Source organism: Budorcas taxicolor, chromosome 15, assembly GCF_023091745.1.
Source record: "Budorcas taxicolor isolate Tak-1 chromosome 15, Takin1.1, whole genome shotgun sequence".
NCBI lineage: Eukaryota > Metazoa > Chordata > Mammalia > Artiodactyla > Bovidae > Budorcas > Budorcas taxicolor.
Genome location: NC_068924.1, coordinates 47,866,283 through 47,893,903, shown reverse-complemented (window position 1 = coordinate 47,893,903; position 27,621 = coordinate 47,866,283). Strand labels below are relative to the sequence as shown.

At 38.6% G+C, this 27,621-nt stretch overlaps 1 protein-coding gene and 1 pseudogene across 1 annotated transcript; both read right to left on the bottom strand.

Moving 5' to 3' along the window:
• Positions 1–13,553: 13,553 nt before the first annotated feature.
• On the bottom strand, positions 13,554–14,501 carry LOC128059884 (olfactory receptor 51G2-like). The gene has a single exon (XM_052652151.1). It carries the CDS (start codon positions 14,499–14,501, stop codon positions 13,554–13,556), a length of 948 nt encoding a protein of 315 aa, XP_052508111.1.
• Positions 14,502–25,613: 11,112 nt separating this feature from the next.
• LOC128059883 (olfactory receptor 51G2-like) lies at positions 25,614–26,583 on the bottom strand (annotated as a pseudogene).
• Positions 26,584–27,621: the final 1,038 nt, after the last annotated feature.

The following is a 27,621-nucleotide window of genomic DNA, read 5'->3' as shown; positions in this document are numbered from 1 at the left end:
GTGAGGGCAGATTAGTCCTAGGAATCATCTATATTGTTCCAAAAACACTCTCTGAGTTGTAGTTCCAGAGGGAGAGGTGGGCAATAAGTATTCTTTGTATCCATCAAACGGCCCCTAACTAATTGTATTTATACACTGTTCATCACAGTATATTTTCAACAGAGAGGAAAAGCACCCACCTCAAAATGTAATAAAATGAAATTCCTATAAGTATAGATAATAAAAGTAAAAAAAAACACCCTGAAATTCAGCATTATTATTTGTGGGAGAATATTTTATTCAGGCTTCCATAACCTCTTATAAATATTAGAAACTGTTCAACAAAATGTCATAACCACTTTATAATGATGAGACAGATAAAGATGAAACTGTAGTGTGAATACAATATAGGCTTCCCAGGTGGTTCAGTGCTAAAGAAACTGCCTGCAAAACAGGAGATGCGGGTTTGATCCTTGAATCAGAAGATCCCTTGGAGAAGGAAATGCCAACCCACTTCAGTATTTTTGTCTGGGAATTCCCATGGACAGAGGAGCCTGGCAGGCTACAGAGCAGGGGGTCACAAAAAGTCAGACACGATTTAGAGACTACAATACCAACAATATCAAATGAATAAAATAGATTTTGTAACATCGCTGAAAGGAATGGAAAACTTTATGTCTCAGAAAGCAAATTCATTTTATTGTGATACTTAAGTAATTATGGAAATGTACCTTCCTGTATTGGTTCTGATGCATGAAGGAGAAGGGTTCTAAGCCCTCACTAAATAACTGAGTCTAGATTTTCCCTGTGTTGAAATATTCCAGTCTGCATTCTTGTCTGGTAAAGTGAGACACCTGGATATTTCCTTCTCTCCCATAGCCTTAAAGGATTTTTGAATATTAACATTTAGTAAGGACAAACTATACATTTCTGACACATGTATACATAGAGAAGAGACACACATTACAAAATGTCTGGATTTGTTCACAAAGAAATGCTAAAATGACAGGAGATAACACAGAATGGAAGAGAACACCTCTGGACAATGGCCAGAGCTTCCAGCGTAAGGCAATACTCTGGATAATGTTTCCTTCAACAGTTTCATCTTTAACTGTCTCATTGTTATAAAGTGGTTATGACATTTTGTTGAACATTCTCTAATATTTATAGGAGGTTACGGAAATATGAATTTTAAAATTCTTTTTTCAAAAATGTACAACTTTCTGAGAAACATTTCTATGTTGTCCAGATGCTAGCGGGCTCTGTGGCCATACCGATCTTTAAAGGTGTTAATGCTGCTTTAGAACACCAAGTTGCACAGAGTCCTGGAGTTACTTGCACTGACTTGAGGAATGCTATATAAACTAAATCATTTCAGTTCTTTAAAGTATAAATACACACCTATTATGCTTTAAAAAAATCTTATAGATTTAATATTATCAGTCCCTTCTACCATTCGTTTTCAGACTATTTCTTCATTGTAAGAGCTTCACTGGTAAATACTTGCTATCACCTCTGTTACAATGCAGTGTGAGAAACCGTATTTCCAGTTTTTATTCTCTCCCTTTCTTCCTTCCCTGCTTCCCAGCCTTCTTGCCTTTCTTTCTGTTTTCATTATTTCTTTCTTTTCTTTCTTACATTAATTATTATCAATTATCTAATGTATGTTTTACATAAATGAAATTTATCTTACAGTTAATCTTAAAAAAATCGACTGATTTTTGGATGGGAAAGAGGAGTCAGAGATGGTTTCCCAAAACTATACAATGTATCATATAAGAGGATAAGAGATACTAGATACCTCCAACAAATGTCCACCCTGCCTCAGGAATTCTCACAGTCAAGTTTGCAACCAGATCTAGCATAGCTCATGACTTCTCTTGACTTCCATCCCAAGTATACAGACAGCGTGCTTTGCATTAAACTCGCCCAAGGTGTTTCTATCACTCACCAGACTCCGAGGCAGGGACACAACCTCTGCGGATCATGGTGCAGCTGGAGCCTCCTGAGGCTCCCTGTCTTGATCATAATACCAAGTGAGCAGGTTTACAAAGCACTGGTTCTGGCTCTCCCTGGAGGCTTATATCCAGTCCCTAAGGTATAGGGTCTCAGAGAAGCATCAGGTGTGCATATACCAGACAGAGCTGTCCATTGCTAATTTTTGCGGATCTTTGCCAGATCTCCAAATGATCTATGGTATAAGCTTAGAACACACAACCAGTTCTGCTTCAGGCTTCCTTTCTTCTGTTTCCAGCCTAAGCTCTTCTTAAGTCCATAGAGATCAAAATCATCACACTGATCATAGCTATTCTGTCCCCAGAAACATCTTGCATTGTATTTAGATACCAGGGCATACAATCCTTTATATCCTCCAGTTCAGTTCAGTCACTTAGTCGTGTCTGATTCTTCGCGACCCCATGAATAGACCAGGCAGCACACCAGGCTTCCCTGTCCATCACCAACACCCAGAATTTACCCAAACTCATTTCCACCGAGTCGGTGATGCCATCCAGCCATCTCATCCTCTGTCGTCCCCTTCTCCTCCTGTCCCCAATCCCTCCCAGCATCAGGGTCTTTTCCAATGAGTCAGTTCTTGGCATAAGGTGGCCAAAGTATTGGAGTTTCAGCTTCAGCATCAGTCCTTTTAATTAACATGCAGGACTGATCTCCTTTAGGATGGACTGGTTAGACCTCCTTTCAGTCCAAGGGACTCTCAAGAGTCTTCTCCAATACCACAGTTGAAAAGCATCAATTCTTTGGTGCTCAGCTTTCTTCACAGTCCAACTCTCACATCCATACATGACCACTGGAAAAACCATAGCCTTGACTAGTCGGACCTTGTTGCCAATGTAACGTCTCTGCTTTTGAATATGTTCTATAGATTGGTCATAACTTTCCTTCCACGGAGTAAGCGTCTTTTAATTTCATGGCTGCAATCACCATCTGCAGTGATTTTGGAGCCCAAAAATATAAAGTCAGCCACTGCTTCCACTATTTCCCCATCTATTTCCCATGAAGTGATGGGACCGGAATGCCATGATCTTCATTTTCTGAATGTTGAGCTTTAGGCCAACTTTTTCATTCTCTGCTTTCACTTTCATCAAGAGGCTTTTTAGTTCCTCTTCACTTTCTGCCATAAGGGTGGTGTCATCTGCATATCTGAGGTTATTGATATTTCTCCCACCAATCTTGATTCCAGCTTGTGTTTCTTCCAGTCCAGTGTTTCTCAGGATGTACTCTGCATAGAAGTTAAACAAGCAGGGTGACAATATACAGTACTCCTTTTGCTATTTGGAACCAGTCTGTTGTTCCATGTCCAGTTCTAACTGTTGCTTCCTGACATACCTATAGGTTTCTCAAGAGGCAGGTTAGGTGGTCTGGTATTCTCATCTCTTTCAGAATTTTCCACAGTTAATTGTGATCCACACAGTCAAAGGCTTTGGCATAGTCAATAAAGCAGAAATAGATATATCCTCCAACTCTTCTCCAAATCCAGAGGATGGTTTCCTTAAGTTGTAAATATCTTGGTTGTAAATATATTGAGAGTTGAATCTCTAGAGCGTTATTTCCATGAGTGATAATGTTAATAGATTCCCTCCAAGATAAGTTGGTTTTGCACAGATTGATCTTTGTTACAATAATTTCTTTGTATTGCCTCTTCACCCCCTTCCTGTCCCTGGGATGAATTTCGGATTGAGGAGGGCAACATTTGTACTCAGAGACTGGTCAGAAAATGCAGTGAGCAGAATTTTCCAGAGAGACCAGTGAATAACCCAAATAGAGAGGTGCTGGAAGAGCTGAGAAAGCACAGATATCTAAGAAGTCAGCAGTTGATAGTATCAAATATTGACCAGAGGTCCAGGAATGAGGAGACAGGATTTGAACTAGGTTATTTAATTTGGTATTAATAATTTAGAATTCATTGGGGACCTTTGCCCAAGCAGTTTCAACGTAGAAATAAAGACAAAATTTGATTGCAAATGGAGTTGATAAAATGATTTTTACTTCAGTTTAAATACAAATAAACTATGCTGTTTCGGGATGCACACTTATATAATCACAATAAAAAGAAAAATAATGAACTGAACACTGTAAAAGTCAGAATAGCGATTTAATGTGGTGACAGTTGTAAGGTTATGTTCAGGAAAGACTGAAGAGGAAATTTGGGTTTCATTTCTTTATTTAGGTGATATTTATGTGGCTGTCCAATTTGACAAAAATTTGTTAAATTGTTCATTTATTTCCATGAAGGTTTTAAACTCCAACAAAATGTATTTTAAAATAATTTGAGAATAAGACTATTAAGACCATTTATGCATTTTTTTTCAAGTAGCTTAATTTTGAGCCAGAGCGAAAATTTAGGTTAAGTACTGAGTGATAGCCATATCTGATGGAGAGTCTTAATAATGTATTTTAAAACTGTTGCTGAGCAGCTAGTGGAAAAGCAGTCACCGGAGATAATTATTTCTAGTTAAAGAAGCACAGGATACACATGCTTGGTAAGGTAGATGTGTTCATTTCCTATTGTTGCTAAATCAAATCACCACAAACTCATGGCTTAAAATAGCACAACGTTTCTCTCTGGAAATTAAAACATCCAAAATGAATCTTCCTGGGCTAAAATCAAGGTATCTGCTGGACAAGTTCTTTCTGAAGGATATGGAGAGGAATCTGTTGTCTTGCCTTTCTCAGAACCAAGCAGATGTTTGCATTCCTTGGCATTAGAGGAATGAGATGGCCTCATTCCTCTACCTTCAAAGCCATCAACATAGTGTCTTCTCTTCTGACAGCCTGCCTCCCCTTTACAAAAATTTTGTGGTTGCCTCAGGTCCACTCAGAAAATTCAGGTTGATGTCCTCATCTCAAAATCCTTAGTTTAATTACATCTGCAAAGTTCGTTTTGCCACATAAGGTAATATATTCATTCACAGGTTAAATGTAGGGATATTTGATGAGCCAGAATTCAGCCTACTGTTTGAGGAGAAAAAACATAGAATGAAAGTAAAAATTTGGTTGAAACACCAGAATATAGGTTAAAAAGAATTTTATGCACTGAGTGCAGTAAATCAGACAGAGAAGGAGAAATATCATATTTGTTCAGTCATTCAATCATGCCTGACTCTTTGTGATCCCATGAACTGTAGCATTTCAGCTTTCCTTGTCCTTCACTATCTCCCAGAGCTTGCTCAAACTCATGTCCATCAAATTGGTGATGTCATCCAACCATCTTGTCCTCCGTCATCACCTTCTCCTCCTGCCTTCTATCTTTCCCAACATCAGGGTCTTTTCCAATGAGTAGACTCTTTCCATCAGGTGGCCAAAGTATTGACGCTTGAGCTTCAGCATCAGTATTTCCAGTGAATATTCAGGATTGATTTCCTTTAGAATTGACTGGTTTGATTCACTTACAGTTCAAGGGTCTGTCAAGAGTTTTCTCCAACAGAACAGTTGAAAAGCATCCTATTCTTTGGTGCTCATCTTCCTTTTTGGTCCAAATCTCAACTCTCATCATATGACATCCTTTATATGTGGAATCTAAAAAGAATTGATGCAATTGAACTTACAAAAGAGAAAGGGACTCAAAGACTTAGAGAATGAATTTATGGTTGCCAGGGGGAAGGATGAGAGGAAGGGATAGTTAGGGAGTTTGGGATGGACAGGTATACACTACTGTATTTAAAATGGATAACCAACAAGGACCTACTGTATAGCGCAGGGAGCTCTGCTCAATGTTATGTAGCAGCTTGGATGAGAGGGGAGTCTAGGGGAGAATAGATACATGTATATGTATGACTGAGTCCCTTTGCTGTTCACCTGAAACTGTCACAACATTTTTTGTAATTGGCTATGCCCCAATACAAAACAAAAAGGTAAAAATAATTTAAAAAGGAATTTTATGCTGCCATATGAGAATTAAAGTCAAGAGATGATATGAGTCTGACATACATAAGGGTAGCTGCTGCTGCTGCTGCTAAGTCACTTCAGTCATGTCCGACTCTGTGCGACCCCATAGATGGCAGCCCACCAGGCTCCCCCGTCCCTGGGATTCTCCAGGCAAGAACACTGGAGTGGGTTGCCATTTCCTTCTCCAGTGTAGGAAAGTGAGAATTGAAAGTGAAGTCTCTCAGTTGTGTCCGATTCTTTGCAACACCATGGACTGCAGCTCACCAGGCTCCTCCGTCCATGGGATTTTCCAGGCAAGTGTACTGGAGGGGGGTGCCATTGCCTTCTCCCATAAGGGTAGCAGGTATAGTGAAATTTCTCCATAAGTTTCCATGCAGATATTGTGTTTGAGTCTGAGGATATTAAGGAAATGAAAGAATATGTAGAGTTCTAGAAGCCTATTCTATCCTACTAAATGTAATATTTGGAGTAAAAAAAGGCAAGAGTAACTGGAAGAGCTAAATCTCTGGAGCTCTTTCTTATATTCTGAACAACAAACAAAAGCTCACAACTATGAAAATGAATATATTCAAGTTGCATATAATAATATTGGCAAATCTCAAAGACAATTGTGTTAAAAAATTTGGTGACTTTTATGAAGAGCATTTTAAACATGTTATGATGCTTTTGAACTGTGGTGTTGGAGAAGACTCTTGAGAGTCCCTTGGACTGCAAGGAGATCCAACCAATCCATTCTGAAGGAGATCAGCCCTGAGATTTCTTTGGAAGGAATGATGCTAAAGCTGAAACTCCAATACTTTGGCCACCTCATGCGAAGAGTTGACTCATTGGGAAAGACTCTGATGCTGGGAGGGATTGGGGGGCAGGAGGAGAAGGGGACGACAGAGGATGAGATGGCTGGATGGCATCACCGACTCGATGGACATGAGTCTGAGTGAACTCCGGGAGTTGGTGATGGACAGGGAGGCCTGGCGTGCTGTGATTCATGAGGTCGCAAAGAGTCGGACATGACTGAGTGACTGAACTGAACTGATATACCATGTGTATGCTTATTATATATACAATGCATATGCTTATTATATACACATACATATTAATTAAATATAGTCTTTCTAGGTGACTCAGACATTGAAGAACTTGCCTTTAATACAGGAGACCTGGATTCAATCCCCACATTGGGAAGGTCCCCTAGAGAAGGAAATGGCAACCCACTCCAGTATTCTTGCCAGGAGAATCCCATGAATAGAGGATTCTGGCAGGATATAGTCCATAGGGTCACAAAGAGTCAGCTGGACATGACTGAATGATTAATACTTTCACTTTCAATGAGAAAGGGAAAAGTAATCAACAAACTGCAATTTGTGTGGTTACTTTTTGGGAACTGAGTTGGAGGTCTGATTCAGCAAGGAATCTTTCCCTTTATTATAACTCCTTTTATTTTAAAAGTTTGGATTCAATTGTGGCAAAAAATTATAATTCAGAAGAATCAAATAAAAAAATATATGGAGGTTTGTTGCATCATTTTCTGCATTTTTGCATGCTTGAAATATTTTCTAATAATAATAATAATATGTAAACAAGAGAAAAAGAGGATTGGATTGAGGGCAAAATTGAACATCTCAGATAATATTAAGATAAATACATTTCAAAGTAATGATAGTTTGATATTCTTTGAATATAGGAGATTACAATTTTTCTTTGATATTGGAAAGTAGAATTTGATGGCATATCTAGATATAGACATTTTTATGCAAGTGAAAGTGAAGAGTTGCTAACATTTGATAGTAAACTGTGGATTATGAAAAAAGTCATAGTTTCAAATATATACATTTAAGGCACCAAATGGCCAAATAAATTTAATATTATTAATTTGTAGCTATTACAATATGAAAGAATCTAGTGTTACTCTTAATTAGAATTAAAACATACAGGTATTAAGAGTAGAAAATATAAAGATATTTAAAATGGTTCCAAAGTTGAGAAATGCAAAATATAAAAAAACAAGAAAGAAAGGATACTGATGGAGCTTTTTTAGGAGTATGTATGATCCAGAGTGAATATGAAAGATGAAAAAAACTGGGACCAGAGAAAAGGGTAAAGTCCAGATGCTATGAAGTTAAGGAGTGCATGTGCTTGAAAGATAGAATATAATAACAAAAATTGATATACTGGATTTGAGGATTACACTCATTTTTAATGATGATGATATTTTACTTGTAATCAAAATATTGATAATAATGAGTTTTGTAATACATTGGTGACATTGCAAATTTTAAGCAAAGTGGAGAAATAAAATAATTAGGGATTGCATAAGTTATTTAAATTGGAAAGTATAATTACTTATGAAATTATATATTAATTCAAAAATTTGGGAGGATTTCTTTGGATTACACTTTAAGATGGATTAGTGACCAAACCCAAATCCCAAGTGTTGCATTATAAATGTAGACTTTGAGTCAGTTTTTTACAAAAATGTGAAAGAAGATAGTCAAGTGGTGTGAGTAACTAAGAAGGGAATTTTATCTACCTTTTAACTAAGACCTAAATTATTTTGGAGGATTATTTGAATTTAATTTATTTTCTCACTATAAGTCAGATATAGTCTCTCTATCTTCATATTCAAAACATTTCAAATTAGAATTTCACATTTTTAAGTGCTTTAAGTATACAGTTCAGTGATAATAAGTATATTCCCAATGTGAACTAATAAATTTCCATATTCTAAGTTTAATATAAATTGGATCATATTGTTGAAACTAAGTTTGTGTGCCTGATGCACAGTGAGACCAAGAAAACTGCAGCACCAGATCCTGGAGCAAAGTCATTAGCCAAGTAGGCACCAACTTTGAAGTTGGGAAACACACAGACCAGGGTCTCCTGCATTGCAGGTGGATTCTTTACCAACTGAGTTATTAGGGAAGCCCATGGGAAACACAGGCTTATCTCAAATCCATTTTGCTGGCTGGCCCAGGACCAAAATTTTTAAAGGCAAAAAGTGTAGGGGAGAGGTTCTTAAGATACGTGTTCAGCTTATGGACCTTCTGATTGGTTGGTGGTGTTGCAACACCATGCTCTTTCTGGAATATCAATCATTAACTTCTGGTTCCAATCATGCTCCCAGAGGTCAGCATGTAGTCACGTCTTCCACCTGCAGGGGGAGCAGGTCTGGGTCAAGAATAATCAAGTGGGTTGCCATTTCCTTCTCCAGGGGATCTTCCAGACCGAGGGATGGAACCTGTGTCTCCTGCATTGGCAGGCAGATTCTTTACTGCTGAGCCACTAAGGAAGCCTTGGTTTCTATAGAACTGCTCAAAGGTGTGCATCAGATTGTTATCTGTATCCCTTCAGAAGGAACTAGGAGTCCTGTGACTATTGTCCTAATCAGTAACTGCTTGAGTCTTCTAATCCAAGAAGGCCTAAGAGACTGAAGTCTTTTATTTTTCTTTCTTTCTTTTTTCTTTCTGTAAACAGGAAATGGAGCCGTTTTGTTTTGTTTTTTATCCAAGAGGGCTTCCTCAGGGTCCTGCTCAGTTTCAATCACACAGTGTTTCTTCTCCTATATCTGGCTTATTTCTTGCAGCATAAAGTTTTCAAGGTTCATCTATGTTACAGAATGTAACAGAATTTTATTCCGTTTCTTAATTGGATAACATCCCATTTCTTATGTATACCACAGTTTGTTTAACATTCATCAGTTGATGAACATTTGTGATGTTTCTACCATTTGGCCTTTGAGAATGATACTGCAATGAACATTCACATATGAGTGTCATTTGAATATTTGTTTTTTAAGTTCTTTCAAGTACCTGAATGGAATGGTTGGAACTCATGGAAATTCTGTTTAACTTTTTGAGGAACCATTGACCTCTTTTCCACAGTAGCTGCACTATTTTATATTCCCTCTGGCAAGATTCTAGGATTTCAATATTTCCATATTCTGGAAATGTATCTTTCAGAGACATACTACAAAATATAATGAAACACAAGTTAGTCAGAATTATAGTTCAATTTGGTTAAATATAGATTTTGATGAGTTTTTTTCTTTATGTTCATTACCTAATCTGCAGTATAAAGGTTCATACTTTTAACATATATGATCTCCCTATATAGGAAAGACTCTTTTTATTGACAGAATAACCTTCTATGGTGATGTTGACTTTATTATGTTTTTGATTATTAAAAAGATTCCTCATTTAGAAAACAGCTAAGGTTATTTATAGTCAGTTACATTCTATTTTTTAAAATTTTATTGGCATTTGCAAATAAATAAACAAGTATTCTCAAGTACCTAGGATCCTATGTTAAATGTACAGATATTTTACAACTTTTGACTTTTGCCTTCCCAAAATTGAATCCTAAAAGTAAAATAAAATTAAAGCAGTCAAAAAAAAATTTCAGAGTATCTTTCTTCTTAAAACAATCTTTCAGATTTCCCATTGGCCACTGGAAAATCACAAAGATTTGTTATTTCACCTTATAAAAAGAGAGGTGCTATAAGTATTTAAGTTTATTTGGTATGTTATGATGGATGGATTCAATAGGAAGAATTGTCAGATTAGAAGAGATGCTCTGTTTTCCCTAGGTTAAATTGGTACAATTAAAATGTTGTTGGTATAAATATCTCACAAGTTATATTCTCTTTGTATGGTATTTCCTAGAGATTTGTTAATGTCTTGCTCTTCATAATCCATATCTATTTGTCAGAAACCTAAAGGAGCTTTGCCTGATAGAAGGAAACTAGTGTATTAATAGTAACTTAATTTATTTTAAAAAAAATATTTACTTGGTCATGACCTACTTCTTTAATTTGAATGTAGCAATAGTTTTCTGTTAGCAGTTTAATGAAAATGCAGGCATTTAGTACCTATAAAACTATTCTGAAACTCTGAACTTCTATGTCTTGGATATGTATTTAATAAATTTTTGTAAATTATACATATTTATGTCTCAGTATAATATTGTTACAGCTCAAGATTTCTTTCTCAATGAAGATTACATTCATTCATTTTTATAAATTAGATATTATACTTTCTTTGAAAATAGGCAAAATTATTATCCATATAGACATTTGGTCTAGTATTTTATTGTTGTTCAATCTCTAAGTCATGTCCATCTCTGTGACCCCATGGACAGCAGTGTGCCAGGCTTCACTGTTCTTCACTATCTCCTGGAGTTTGCTCAGACTCATACCCATTGTTTCTTTGTTTTTTCTTAACTTGACTTTATTATATTTGTTTTGAATGCCACAGGAACTAACAAACTCCTTGTCTTATCATGACCTCTTATCTGATCTTTCTCTTTTGAAAAATGTCAGTAATAAAATGAACATAGACATTTTAAGTATTTCATTATTTGCAAATGGTTTTGTTGTTTTGGTTGTTGTTTTATTCTGGCACTTCCCTGGCGAGCTCTTGAAATAAGCCGCAGGACAGATGGCTTCTTCTTCAACTAAAAAAGACTGTCTCAGAGCTCCTATGAATAACTGTGAGTGCACGCTTAGCCACTCAGTGTGTCTGACTTTTTGTGACCCCATGGACTGCAGTCCACCAGGTTTTTCTGTCCATATGATTCCCCAGGCAAGAACACTGGAGTGGGTTGCCATTTCTTTCTCCAGGGGATCTTCCAGACCCAAAAATCAAACCCCTATCTCCTATGTTGGCAGGCAAATACTTTACAACTGAGCCAACTGGGAAGCCCATGAATAACTGTACCAATTATTAATTCTTGGGTAGAGAGTTCTGATGACATTACTTAAACAATTTTGAGATTTTACTGATGGACTGAATAACAATCTCCAGAACATTAGTAGTGCAGATGGAGCCATGAGTTTGCCAAGCCAAGTTCCAGCAGAATGAGAATTAATTACATGGGACTAATTACACTGGTGAGGGATGATTTTAGATTTTTCTTCAAATATTGTTGATGTTTCATAATTTGGTATTCTGGATATATACTAAAATCTTTTCTTTCTTCTCAAGCTATCTGAAAGTCATACTAATTTAGTAGATTCAATTTTTGTAAGCTGAAATTCAATATTTATAAATGATATCTTATTCTCTATGCCTAACTCCTCCAGATTTTGGGAAATCTTAGTAAGTGTTCAAAGGTGTGTCTCTTGATATCCCAATAAGGACATGGACCTATCTTTCCATGTGTCCTCATTCTAACTTGTACTATCTGCCACCAAACCTCCTTAAATTACTGGAGAATTATTTGTTTACAATATTATTTCCCCTGATGAATTAAACTTTCACACTGAGAAAGAGATATTCCAATTTGGTTTCGTAATACTTTGACTAGGGATTAGCTCAGCATAGGTAAATAAATATGATTTAAATGAATGACTCTGTAAGGGAGAAATAAAATATGGGTAATTTGCATTTACCCATTACCCATTTACCCATCTCCTTTCCATCCTAACATCATAAGAAACTGTTAATATGGTACAGAGAAGTGAAGTGAAAGTGGCTCAGTCGTGTCCGACTCTTTATAACTTCATGGATTGTAGAATGCCAGGCTTCTCTGTCCATAGAATTCTCTAGGTCAGAATACTGGAGTCGGTAGCCATTCCCTTCTCCAGGAGATCTTCCCAACCCAGGGATTGAACACAGTTCTCCCACATTGCAGGCAGATTCTTTACCATCTGAGCCATCAGGGAATCCCCAGTGTGGTACAGCTTGATGGAAAATATTAGCATGTGAGGGACAGACTTACTTGACCTGATAATGTTTATTTTGGCAAAGATCAGTTCCATCAGAGAAGTTAGCTAATGATTTAGTCCAGAAAGAAAGAGACTCTGACAAAGTAAATCAATTTCTCTAGCTTTGACTTGTTTATAAAATCCAGTCAGTTCTCATAAAAATGGTCTTATAGGATGACAACTTTGCTTATTTTTTTAAATCTTCCTTAAATTTCAGAGACAATCCACTTATACATGGTATTCATCATTCAAAGATTATAACATGATAGTTTCTGAGGGCACAAAATGTCCTATGTCTCCATAAGGAAGTGAGGAGCAGTGCTTTAACTACATTCAAAGGGCTGGAAAATATTAGAGGCTGTGCCTGCTTTTCAGATGTACTGGAGTTTAAAGAAATTCTGAGCTGCATAATATTCACATTGTGATACACTTCACTTTATTATGATAACGAACACATTTATTTCTTAAGTACACTTCAATTTTTGAAGAATTCCACTGGGTTTACATTTTCCAGTGTAACTCATCTCTCTATTTAGTATGCAGATCATAAGAAAAACATTTTGATTTCACTTTTTTACAGATTTTTAGACAGTAAACCAAATGAGGTCCTCTTGAGTTTAATTTTGTGATTCTAGATTTTTAGTTGGGAGAAATCTTAGATGCAATTTTTGAATCCTATCTAATTTGCTTGCTTTTACATGAAAATGATACTCTCAGGAGGCTGTCAGTTTCCTCTATAACAATCTTGAGTTTTTTAACAGACTGGTAATGACTTTCTCAAACAAGAAGCATATTCTTTTTTTCATTAAGCAGGCACTGTTTTGATGGCTAGAAAAACATTATGATGTATTTCAGTTAGTGTTTTTCAAAAACTAATTGATAGGCCAGATGGAAGGAATTCTCTGCCTCCTCTCTGAGAAATCTTCAGTCAGCAGGCTGGCTGTCATAACCAGTATTTTATCCCTGAGGCTCAGAACTTTCTGCATTGAAACATCTTCAGAATGCATACTCGAATCTCTTTGGCTCTGACAGTGTAGACAATTGGGTTGAGCATTGGAGGTACAAGAAAGTGCAAATAGGACAGAAGCATGAATATCTGAGCTGGCAGCTTCTTTTTCCCAAAGCGATGGAACATGGACAGGCTGATCTGTGGGGTATAAAATAATAATGAAACACAAATGTGGGAAATGCAAGTGTTGAAAGCTTTGAATCTCTCAGCATTGGAAGCAATGTTCAATACTGCCCTCAAACTCATCACATAGGAGAGGAGAATGAGGACCGCATCCACACCCAATGTGGAGAGCATCACAAAGAGCCCAAGGCCACTGTTCACAACTGTGCTGGAACTGGCCAGCCTCAGAACATCAGGGTGAACACAGTAGGAATGTGACAGTGCATTCACAGGTGGGAACCGCAGTCTTCCAAGGAGGACAGGCAGGGGCAGGTGGAGGGCAGCACTACGGGTCACACTGGCCAGCCCAATGGCCCCGATGCGCTTGGCTGTCAGGATGGTGGCATAGCGTAAGGGCTCTCGGATAGCCACACAGCGGTCAAAAGCCATGGCCAACAGCACAGCTGACTCAATTACTGAGCATGTGTGGATGAAGAAGAGCTGTACAAAGCAGGTTGCAGCTCCCACCTTCCTCTGGCCCAGGAGAAAAACAGCTGCCATGGAAGGCAGTGTGGAAACTGTGAGGCCCAGGTCAGCCACTGAGAGCATGGAGAGGAAGAGGTACATGGGAGTGTGGAGGCTGGGAACAGACTTGACCATGTGCAGTACGGTGGTGTTGCCCAGCAAAGAGAGAACATAGATGAAGCAGACAGGAACAGCTGTCCAGCAGTGAGCAGCCTCCAGTCCCGGGAAATCCATCAGTATGAAGAAGAAACTGCTGGCATTATTGTTGATAGGAACTGCCATATCTCTGAGAGATTTTTGCCCTTTAGAAGTTATGGAGACAGCAAAAAGTTACTCTTTTATAGCATTTCCTATCATCTCATCCCATATGGCACCCCTGGCCCATGCCTTCAGATAAATATTGCTCTTTTTTTCTCCTCACAATACTGAATCCTATTCCTTTAGACATTACCCTAGGGTATAATGCTACACTCTCTTTTGGGTGGCTTGTCCTAGTTTACAGAAGCAAATTAGGCCTTTTGTTTCTAGAAAATTTCTTTCTCATAGGCAGATATTTTAATGAATAAAAAAGGCAAAGTGAAACTCTGTATTGAAAATGCAGTGTCCTTGTACATAATCTAAATCAGTTTTTGTACCATAATAATAGGGTTCTAAAGAAACCGAGATTTGGATAATTGTATTCAATGACTTCTTGGTAGTTAGAAAACAAAGTGTATAAGAATGTTAACAGTAAGTCTGAACTCCTGATATAACCAGATCTATCTTTTGCTCTGGCAGTTGGGACATCAGAACTAATATCTGTGACAAATACTAGGAAGAGTTTGAGTTTTATCTGTATTTTTCCTGGATTTATGTCCCTTCTTAATCCTAGTTACAGAAGTTTAAAAAATATTTGAATATCTGGTACAGATCTGTGAAAGAAGGAAGGTCAAAACTAGATAATATTTGTCATTAGAAATACAGTATAATCTCAATGCCATGCACAATTACTGAGTTCCTGCTATGTACTCAGTTTAAATAATATACTTACAGATGATGTATAGCTTATGTTTCTGAAGGTCCACTAACCCATGGGTCAACAGAGAACACATCCATAAACTAATTCATGAGGGCACTGACTATGGGACACATAAAGGATTCCAACCCTCTATCTGCATCCTGCTCTCCATGACTCACCTTTTTAATGATCCTGATTCCCTCATGGACAATTAATAATGAAAGGAATAAAGTGTGGAATCTGAGTTCAGCGAGTTCAAATGATACTTTGTTCACATTGAATGATGCTTCTGTTTGTCAACATCTCCTTGGGCAGTCTTATGTATGTGGCAGTTATGAACAGTTAATCTTCATTTTAGTCTAATTCTTTTTCATAAACCAACTATAATGCTGCTATATAGACTCATGAAGAATGCCTGCAGTCCCCATTTCACATGTTAACTCTTAGTCTAAGAAAAATCCAGAAAAGATATTCTATGAAAGGTGAGCGATGTTGTCAAACCCAAAATAAGGCATGGCAATTGAATAGTAAAATCATATTGGCACTGATGGTAGGATAAGTAGTGGATGAAGAAGGAGAAGAAGAAGGAGAAGAAGGAGAAACACCTATAAGAAAAGCAAAGATGGCAGGTGTCATGCTATTATATTTGAGAAAAGAAGGATCTGCAATAGAAAAAGGAAAGCTGTTTTTTAAATCTTTTTTTATAGATAAACTACTGAAATGTGAGGGGGTGGGGTGAGTGCTATGATTTATCTATATTGTCCTAATAAAATTTTTCTGAGTTGTGGTTACAGAGGGAGAGATGGGCAATGAGTAGACTTAGTATCCATCCACCTGTTTTGACAAATTTTACTTTTTAATTAATTAATTTATATTTCAGTATAGTTGCTTTACAATGTTGTGTTAGCTTCTACTGGACAGTAAAATGAACAAGGCGTACATATAAATATACATATATCTCCCTGCCTTTTGGATTTGCTTCCCATGGAGAACACCACAGTGCATTGAGTAGAATTCCCTGCGCTACACATGCTTTTAATTACAGTGTGTTTAAAATCACAGATACACTAGGAATGCAGAGAATTACCAGAGAAGGGAATGTATGAAAGAAAACCAGCAATGAGTACTGCATTTGGTTAGTGGTGTGAACTAGTTCTTCCAGCATAATTCAGTGATTATTATGGGTCCGCCACATAGCTGGGCTTTGCAGAGAGTATATATGGTATATATGAAGCCAAATTCTGAGGAAGTATAGTTATACAAGGGCTTCCCTGGTAGCTCAGCTGGAAAAGAATCTGCCTGCAATGCAGGAGACCCCAGTTCAATTCCTGGTCAGGAAGATCCCCTGGAGGAGGGATAGTCTACCCATTCCAATATTCTTATCTGGAGAATTCCATGGACAGAGGAGACTGGTGGTCTACAGTCCACGGGGTCCCAAAGAGTCGGACATGACTGAGCACACACACACACACACACGCACACACACACACACACACACACACAAGGAACAGTCATACAGTTTTAGAATTCATTTACACGTGGAGAAGAGAGATACACTAAAAATGTCTGGACTGTCTCACAAAGAAACGCTAAAATGAGAGGAGTTACCAGGCAATGGAAGACAGAGCATATCTGGACAAAGGTCAGAGCTTGCAAAACAAACCAATGCATGCTTCTCTCTGGATAACCCATAGTTTCTTCTTTAAGTATCTCATCATTATAAACCAAAGGGTTATGACATTTTATTGATCTGTGTCTAATAGTTATAGAAAATAGTGTAAGTCAAATTCCAAAAGTCTTTTTTTTTTTTTTTTTTTGAATGTACAACTTTCTGAGAAATGTTGCTACAATGCCAATATGCTAAGTGGCTTTCTGGCCATACAGATCTTTAAAGGTGTTAGTGCTGCTTCAGAGCACTAAAGCTGCACAGAGTCCTGGAGTTTCATGCTCTGCCCTGAGAAATGCTACCTAAACTAAATCATATCAGTTCTTCAGAGCATAAATGCAGAGCTACTGTGCTTTTTAAACATCTTACCATATAGATTTAACATTATCAGTTCTTTAAACTATTTCTTTTAAGACAAGACCTCTACATAGCTCTCCATCATGAGGGCTTCATTGATAAATACATTGTGTCACCTCTATTACAATGTAGTGTGAGACTTCTAAACCATATTTCCAGTTTTTCTTCTTTGCCTCCTTCCTTCTTCCTCATTGCATGCTCAGTAGCTTCAGTCATGTCTGACTTTTGCAACCCTGTGGACTGTAGCCCACCAGGCTCCTCTGTCCACGAGGATTCTCCAGGCAAGAATACTGGAATGGTTGCCATGCCCCCTGCCAGCGGATCTTCCCAATTCAGGATCAAACCCACGTGTCCTGCATCTCCTGTATCACAGGCAGATTCTTCACCCACTGAACCACCTGGAAAGCCCCCCTCCCTGCCTCCTTGCCTTCCTTTTCTTTTCTTTTAGGTATTACTTCTTCCTTACATTAATTATGGACTTGCAGTTGATCTTAAACTAAATGGCAAGAATTGAGTGATTATTGGGTGAGGAAAGAGGGGCCAGGGATGGTTTCCCAAAGATATAGAATGTATCATACATGAGAAAAAGAGATGTTGTATACCTCCAACAAATGTCCATCCTGCCTCAGAAATCTTCACAATTGAGTTTGCAACCATATTGAGGATAGCCCATGACTTCTCTTGACTGCCATTCCCAATATACGTACAGTGTGATTTGAGCTAAATTAGCTCAAGGTTTTTTGCTCACTCACCTGACCCCAGTGCAGGGGCACAACTTCTGCAAATCAAGTGCAGCTGGGACCTTGTATGGCTCCCGCCTTGAGCATAGTTTCAGGTGAGCAGGTTTAAAAGCACTGATTCTGGCTCTCCCTGGAGGCTTACATTCAGCCCCTGTGGTAGAGGTTCTCAGAGAAGCGTCATGTGTGCATGTGGCAGACAGAACTGTCCATTGCTAATTTTTGTGAATCTTTGCCAGCTCTCCAAAGGATGTATGGTATAAGATTAGCACACACAGTCACCTCTGCTTCAGGCTTACTTTCTTAACTCCATATGGATGAAAGTCATAGCTTTCTGGCCCCAGAAATATCTGACATCATATTTAGATCCAGGTGGTGCAAGTGGTAAAGATCCTACCTGCCAATACAGGAGACATAAGCAATGCAGGTTTGATACCTGGGTTAGGAAGATCCCCTTGAGGAGGAGGGTATGGCAAACCACTCTGTCCAGGATTTGTGCCTGGAGAATCACATGGACAGAGGAGCCTGGCAAGCTACAGTCTGTGCAAGAGTCGATACTCCGGAAGCAACTTAGCATATACATTTTAGATCTGCAGTATATACAATCCTTTATATTTTCCAACCCACCTCCTCCAAATCCAGATAATATTTTCTCAAGTTATAAATATCTAGAAAGGTGAGAGTTGAATATCTAGAGCATTACTTCCATAAGTGATAATCTTAACATATATCCTCCAAGATAAATTCATTTAGTACTGCTTGATCTTTGATAAAATAATATACAGTTTACTGTTCCACTATGAGTTCCCTATCCTCTTCCCTTCTTCCTAAAAGTGAGTTCTTTATTTTTCCTGAGAAATGATTATGATGGTGGAGGAGATTAAAAGGATTCACCAGGAGCATGTGAAATGGGGTCTGGGTTTTGTTTTAAAGGAGAGAGATATAAGATACAGATCCTGGTCACAGAATGTGTGGAGCTATACAGAAGTGGTCTGGGAAGTAATGTAGGGACCAAATTGGACATGATATAGTGATATAGAGGGGCCATCTCAAGAGTCCTACACCCACACCCTAGTTCAGTGATTCACTAAAACACTTGTGCAACTCACCATAAAGCTGGTCTTGTGGCTGAGATTTAATGTAGCAAGGGACACTCTGTAGGACAGCAAGAAAAGGATATACTTTGGTGAAGGCTGGAAAGGTCTCATGCATGAGTGCTCAGCTGCTTCAGTCCTGTCTGACTCTTTGCAACCCTATGGATTGTAACCTCCCAGGCTCCCCTGTCCATGGGATTCTCCAGGCAAGAATACTGGAATGGATTGCCATGCTCTCCTCCAGAGGATGTTTCTGACCCAGGGATTGAACCTGTATCTCTTATGTATCCTGCATTGGCAGGCGGGTTCTTGATCACTACCACCACCAGGGAAGCCTAGAGAGGTCACATAAGAGTCTTCTCAGTGTTCCTATTTCTTGAAGGATCAGTCTAGCAGCAAATATCAGAGACATATGAGAAATGTCTCTATCCAGGTAAGCCTGGAGCGAGAGAGCTCTTCAAAGTTTCTGGTTATATGACCCCAAAGCAACAAGTACACATAATAAATTTTATGTTAATCTTAAACATGCTGCCAATCTGGTTCATCCTGGGTTACTACTTTGGGCATAGATAATGATCTATTACTCAATAACTATATGAACATTTCAGAGGGTTAGTTCTCAGAGTTTGGTCAAGGGCCATGAATTAACATGGCTTTTCAATTCAAAGCTAGATGGGTACTATTATGGGCCCCTAAATAAAGAGGAACATATTTAAAGAAGAGAGTATAGCAGAAACAATTATAGTAACTTGCTAGATATCATCAGAAGGGTAAATAGGAAGGTTATTTATTTCAGAGCATAGAATATATAATCAGAAATGAACATTTTGAGCTAGAAAATTATCAATAAATAATAGTGGTAGTTGCGAGCAAAGAGAAACCTGCAAGGGAAGAGAAATGATGGAATAGCTTAAATACATGTGCAGTATAATCATGCTTAGATTTTTCAGTTCTGTTTGGAGTGGTTTGAGCATGCAGACAAAGAAACCAACCAGTGGAATGGTTCTAAATTGAGGCAACTTTTTCCTATCAAAATTGAGGCATGAGCAATGGAAATGTAGAAGTGAAGATTTATGGAAAAATATTAAGAAAGTAAATCTACAATATTAGTAAGTGATTGGAAATTATGGGAAAATGAGGATCATCTAGGGCCAATAGTTCATATAGTTTGACTGGAGTGAAGAAGAGAACAGACATGCCATTCACCTAAATGGAAGACTCTAAAGCTGGAGCAGGAGGAAGTAGCAGTTGAGGATGGAGCAGCAGAGAATAAATTCTATCTTGGGCTTATGGAATTTAAGATTTCTGTATAGCAGATGCATATAATTATCCCCACATCAAGTGTCAATTTGTGTGTAGCCTAGTAGAGAGAGGTGCTTAGAATTGAAAAAAGCAACATTTGTATTTGTAGACTGACCAGAAAATGCAGTGAGTAGATTTATCCAGAGAGACAAGAGAATAATCAGCATAGAGAAGTGTTGGAGTTGCTGAGAAAGCACAGATATCTAAGAACAAGTCAACAGTCAATCTTGTCAAATACTGATGAGTGAATATTCTTATTTTCAGGGCAGTGATTATTTGTACAGGTTCAGGAGGTGTCTGTCTTCTTTGTGTTGTTGTTGTTGTTGAGTTGCTAAGTCACATCTGACTCTTTGTGACCCTGTGGACTGCAGCACACCAGGCTTCCCTGTCCTTCACTATCCCCCAGATTTGCTCAAACTCATGTCCATTGAGTCAGTGATGCCATCCAACCATCTCATTCTCTGTTGCCCCCTTCTCCTCCTGCCCTCAATATTTTTCAGCCTCAAGGTCTTTTTCAGTGAGTCAGCTCTTTGTACCAGGTGGCTAAAGTATTGGAGCCTCAACTTTAGCATCAGTCCTTCCAATGAATATTCATGGTTGATTTCCTTAGGATTGACTGGTTTGATCTCCCTGTAGTCCAAGGGACTTTCAAGAGTCTTCTCCAACACCACAGTTCAAAAGTATCAATTCTTTGGTGCTCAGCCTTCTTTAGTCCTACTCTCACATCTGTACATGACTACTGGAAAAACCGTAGCTTTGACTATATGCACCTTTGTCTGAGAAGTGGTGTCTCTGCTTTTTAATATGCTGTCTAGGTTTGTCATAGCTTTTCTTCCACAATGCAAGTGTTTATTTTAATTTCATGGCTGCAGTTACTGTTTGCAGTGATTTTGGAGCCCAAGAAAGTAAAATCTATCACTGTTTCCACTTTTTCTCCATTTGCCATGAAGTGAGGGGACCAGATGCCATGATCTTCATTTTTTGAATGTTGAGGGGTTGTGTGTGTGTGTGTGTGTGTGCGTGTGTGTAATAAAGTTTTATTAAAGTATAAAGGAGATAGAGAAAGCTTCTGACATAGGCATCAGAAGGGGGCAGAAAGTGTACCCGCTTGTTAGTGTTCAGTCCAGTTCAGTTCAGTCGCTCAGTCATGTCCGACTCTTTGCGACCCCATGAATCACAGCACACCAGGCCTCCCTGTCCATCTCTAACTCCCAGAGTTCACTCAGACTCACATCCATCGAGTCCTTGATGCCATCCAGCCATCTCATCCTCGGTCATCCCCTTCTCCTCCTGCCCCCAATCCCTCCCAGCATCAGAGTCTTTTCCAATGAGTCAACTATTCACATGAGGTGGCCAAAGTACTGGAGCTTCAGCTTTAGCATCATTCCTTCCAAAGAAATCCCAGGGTTGATCTCCTTCAGAATGGACTGGTTGGATCTTAGCAATGAGTTTATATACTCTCCAATGAATCCAAAGAATGTCTGCAGGTTGTAAAGACCTCACCAGACCTACACCCATAATTTACATTTTAAGAGAACAGAATTAGCCAGAAGGTTTAATCCAGAGACTGTCCTCAGGCAGAATACATTATTGTTATATAATCCTAAGGAATGTAGAGAAGGAAAAAAAGTTTGCCCTTCCTTCCTCCTTGAGAATTCCAGACCCTTCTCTCCTTGGGGACCCCTAGACTTCTTATCAACCTGCCTAGGAAATGACTGTCTCATTCCTCCCTTTTCTTTTAGGAGAATTATGTTGCCTAGGGAAAAGGGGCATCGTTCTTGTTCCATAACTGCTTCCGAGCTGAGAAGGGGCATTGTCCCTAAATTGGTGAGGCAACATATTCTCCTAATGTTGAGTTTTAAACAAGCTTTTTCACTCTCCTCTTTCACCCTCATCAAGAGGCTCTTTATTTCCTCTTCACTTTCTGCCATTAAAGTGATATCATCTGCCTATCTGAGGTTATTGATGTCTTTCTTGGCAATCTTGATTCTAGCCTGTGCTTCATCCAGTCCAACATTTCATATTATGTACTCTGCATAGAAATTAAACAAGCAGGGTGACAATATATAGTTTTGATGTACTCCTTTTCCAATTTGGAACCAATCGGTTGTTCCATGTCCAGTTCTAACTGTTGTTTCTTGTCCTGTATATAGGTTTCTCAGGGGACAAGTAAGGTAGTCTGGAATTCCCATCTCTTTCAGAACTTTCCAGTTTGTTGTGATCTCACATGCTAGTAAAGTAATGCTCAAAATTCTCCAAGTCAGGCTGCAGCAAAACATGAACCATGAACTTTCAGGTGTTCAAGCTGGTTTTAGAAAAGGCAGAGGAACCAGAGATCAAATTGCCAACATCCGCTGGATCATGGAGAAAGCAAGAGAGTTCCAGAAAAAACATCTATTTCTGCTTTATTGACTATGCCAAAGCCTTTGACTGTGTGGATCACAATAAACTGTGGAAAATTCTGAAAGAGATGGGAATACCAGACCAACTGACCAGCCTCTTGAGAAACCTATATGCAGGTCAGGAAGCAACAGTTAGAACTGGACATGGAACAATAGACTGGTTGCAAATAGGAAAAGGAGTACGTCAAGGATGTAAATTGTCACCCTGCTTATTTAACTTCTATGCAGAGTACATCATGAAAAACACTGGGCTGGAGGAAGCACAAGCTGGAGGAAATCAAGACTGCTGGCAGAAATATCAATAATCTTAGATATACAGATGATACCACCCTATGAAGAAAGTGAAGAGGAACTAAAGAGCCTCTTGATAAAAGTGAAAGAGTGAAAACATTGGCTTAAATCTCAACATTCAGAAAACGAAGATCATGGCATCTGATCCCATCACTTCATGGCAAATAGATGGGGAAACAGTGGAAAACAGTGGCTGACTTTATTTTTCTGGGCTCCAAAATCACTGCAGATGGTGATTGCAGCCATGATATTAAAAGATGCTTACTCCTTGGAAGGAAAGTTATGACCAACCTAGACAGCATATTAAAAAGCAGAGATGTTACTTTGTCAACAAAGGTCTGTCTAGTCAAAGGTATGGTTTTTCCAATATGGATGTGAGAGTTGGACTATAAAGAAAGCTGAGTGCTGAAGAATTGATGCTTTTGAACTGTGGTGTTGGAAAAGACTCTTGAGAGTCCCTTGAACTGCAACCAGTTCATCCTAAAGGAGATCAGTCCTGGATGTTCATTGGTAGGACTGATCTTGAAGCTGAAACTCCAATACCTGATGGGAAGAGTTGACTCACAGGAAAAGACCTTGATGCTGGGAAAGATTGAGGGCATGAGGAGAAGGGGATGACAGAAGATGAGATGGTTGGATGGCATCACCGACTCAAAGGACATGGGTTTGAGTGGACTCCGGGAGTTGGTGATGGCCAGGGAGGCCTGGCGTGCTGTGGTTCATGGGGTCACAAAGAGTCGGACACGACTGAGCAACTGAACTGAACTGAACACTGTCAAGGCTTTTGTGTAGTCAATGAAACAATAGTAGATTTTTTTTTTCTGGAATTCCCTTTTTTTTTTCTATGATCCAACAGATGTTAGCAATTTGATCTCTAGTTCCTCTGCTTTTTCTAAATCCAGCTTGTATATCTGGAAGTTCTCGGTTCATGTACTGTTGAAGCCTAGCTTGAGAATTTTGAAAATGACCTTACTAGCACGAGAAATGAGTTTGAAAATTCTTTGGCATTGCCTTTTTTTAGAATTGGAATGAAAACTGACCTTTTCCAGTCCTATACCCACTTCTGAGTTTTCCAAATTTGCTGACATATACAGTATAGGACTTTAACAACATCATCTTTTAGAATTTGAAATAGCTCAGCTGGAATTCCATCACCTCCATCAGCTTCTTCTTTTTTATTTACTATGATATAAGTTTGAGGGCAGGAGGAGAAGGGGACAACAGAGGATGAGATGGTTGGATGGCATCACCGACTGAATGGACATGAGTTTGGGTGAATTCTGGGAGTTGGTGATGGACAGGGAGGCCTGTCATGCTGCGGTTCATGGGGTCACAAAGAGTCAGACACAACTGAGTGACTGAACTGAACTGAACTGAATTGGAAATATTGGTAATGAAATCACCCCCTTACTAAAATATCATATTTGAAATAATTCTCATTTAATCAGATATGAAAAGAAGCTTTTAAGAAACTTTAGGTAGCCAGTGCTTGCAAAGGTATCTTACATTAGTTGGCAGGTGTCTCAACATACAGAGTTTCTAGCCTAACCTGTGTTTTAAGGAATTTTACTGTCTCTCAAACATTGAAATCTTAAGGTATTTGGGGGATTGCAAGAAAAGAGTAATTTACCAATTTTACTTATACTGTAGGTAGAACCTGATGACAAATTCTTATCTTGTTTATCTTGGTTATCTAGCATCAGTATAGCAGATAAAGAGAATTTCAAAAGTCCAACCTGAAATTACTTCTGATAACTTCCATTAAAGCAGTTTTAAAAGATACATATAATAAATTAATACTCTTGATGCAATTTTGAAAATAATTAGGCCACATCTAATGTGACAATTCTTACTGTACAATCAAGAATTTTTTTGTTGTTTTTGATCAAAAAGAAAGAGACTAAAATTTTTGTATAATTGACTTTATTATCATTTTGAAACAATTTTCTGTTATTTGAGTTCTTGTGTTAATTTTACCTTGCCATTTTGTCCCCACCAGAGTTAACCCTCCCAATTTCACTTCACATAACTACACTACATCCTAAGCTTCTACTTACCTGATCTAATCAATCAATGCTGCTTTATGAGATGTCTTAAACTTAATTATCATGAATAGTGAAAATTCAAGAAAGAGAGAATTTTACATGTGTAGAAAATCTGGATTGAAATACTGAAGTAGTTAATGGAACTGTTATATGATAATGATAAAGAAACATGGGACAAGGGGTAATGAAAAAAAAAAAAGTGTCTTTTATAGAACTGAAGAAAAACACAAAAAATTGTAAACAACTTCCAAAATTTGAAATGAAAGTAATCATCAATTCATAAAGTAATTGGGCACAGAAAACTATCATGATAAATTAAACCAAAGGCTGGTGCTGAAAGGGAGAATTATGGCCAGTATAAGTTGTGAAAATAAAACACATTCAGCCCTTTTACTTGCCTCCTTATGTATATAGCACTGAAGAAAAGTCACTTCAGCTGGAAGAGTTGGGATAGTGACTATTGACTTGTATCTGTTTTCCAAAATTCATGTTATAAATCTGGCTCAGGATTCTTCAGGTCTTTTTTTGATGAAGAGTTTTAAGATTTTATCTTGGACCTGCTTGATTTTCTCCTCATAGACGATGCGGTTCATCACAGGAGGAATGAGCAAATGCATGTTGGCCATGAGTACAAAGATGTTTCAGAAAGTCTTGGGCCAAACTGGTAAAGTATAGACAAGCAGATCATAGGTGTGAAGAAGAGGGCTACAGTAGAGAGGTGGGAAATACAGGTGTTGAGAGTTTTGAGGTAGCAATCATGGGATAAAACACTCAGGGTGGTTTTCAGAATCAACAGGTAAGAAAGGACAAAATCAATGCCCATGTTGGAAAGCACCATAAAGAGTTCAACAATGCTATTGACCCTAGTGCTAGAGCAAGAAAGCTTTAGAATATCAGAATGCAGGCAGTAGGAATGAGAAAGTACATTAAAATGACCCAAGTACAGCCTCCTCAAGAGGGTAGGAAGGGGTACTTGGGCATCGTGGCTCGCCCTACAATGGCCAAACCTATCCTCGCAATTACACTGCTGGTGAGAATGGAAGAATAGTGCAGTGGATGAGAAATGGCCACATAGTGGTCAAAGGCCATTGCCAGTATGATTACTGACTCAAAATCCAGCAAAGTGTGAGTAAAAGACATTTGGGTGAAGCAAGCATATAAGGTGAGTTCTCTAGCATCCAGCCAGAAGATCCTCAGCATTGTGGAGAAGGTGAAGAGGGACAGACCCAAATCAGAGGCAGCTAGCATGACCAGGAAGAGGTACATAGGCACATGGAGGGCATGTTCCTTCCAGATAGCTGTCATGATGGTCTCATTGCCCACCAGGGTTACCAAGAACATGGCACAGAAAGGTAAGGAGATCCAGATGTGAACAGCTTCCAGCCCAGGTATGCCTGTCACCTGGAAGGTGGAGAATGTGGAGGTGGTGCTGTTGATGCCAGAACTGCATGTCTTTCCTAAAATGAAATGCATTGCCTCCACAGATGTTAAAATTTTATTTAAGCATTTGACTACTTATAATACTGCTTCTTTTAAGCTGGCCCTGATATGTGTCTAATATGAGAGTAAATGATGTTTCCCAATAGAGAGCATTTGAGGCTTTGGACTAGAAAGCGAGACTTTGTTTTCATCAATTTCCACAGATACTGTACTTTATTGAATAAAAATGAGAAAAATACACTTGATACTTACTGTACCTAAGCCATTTAATTGATATAATGACATTTTAAAGTAATATGCCAAAATAATGCCCTTTAAATAACTTTTTTTATTTTATGCAAATTCATACCTGTAATTTAAATTACCATAGTATATCATTCTAGGGTATTTATTACTGCCTTTGTCAGCCATGATACATATTAGATGCTGCTGCTGCTGCTAAGTCACTTCAATCATGTCTGACTCTGTGCGACCTCATAGATGGCAGCCCACCAGGCTCCTCCATCCCTGAGATTCTCCAGACAAGAATACTGGAGTGGGTTGTCATTTCCTTCTCCAATGCATGCATGCATATTAAGTTGCCTCAGTCATGTCTGACTCTGTGCAGCCCCATAGACAGCAACCCACCAGTCTCCTCTTTCCATAGGACTCTCTAGGAAAGAATACTGGAGTGGGTTGCCATTTCCTTCTCCAACATATTAGATAGTGCTACTCAAGCTAAGGGGGCTTCTCTGGTGGCTCACTGGTAAATAATCCACCTGCCAATGGAGGACACGTGGGTTTGATCCCTGGGTTAGGAAGATCTCTTGAAGAAGGAAATGAAAATGATCAGTATGGACACGTGGGTTTGATCCCTGGGTTAGGAAGATCTCTTGAAGAAGGAAATGAAATGATCAGTATTCTTGCCTGGCAAATCCCATGGCCAGAGAAGCCTCGTGGGCTAGAGTTCATGGGATTACAAAGAGCTGGACAGGAGTTAGCAACTAAGCAACAGCTGCTGCTGCTATGTCACTTCAGTCGTGTCCGACTCTGTGTGACCAAATAGATGGCAGCCCACCAGGCTCCTCCGTC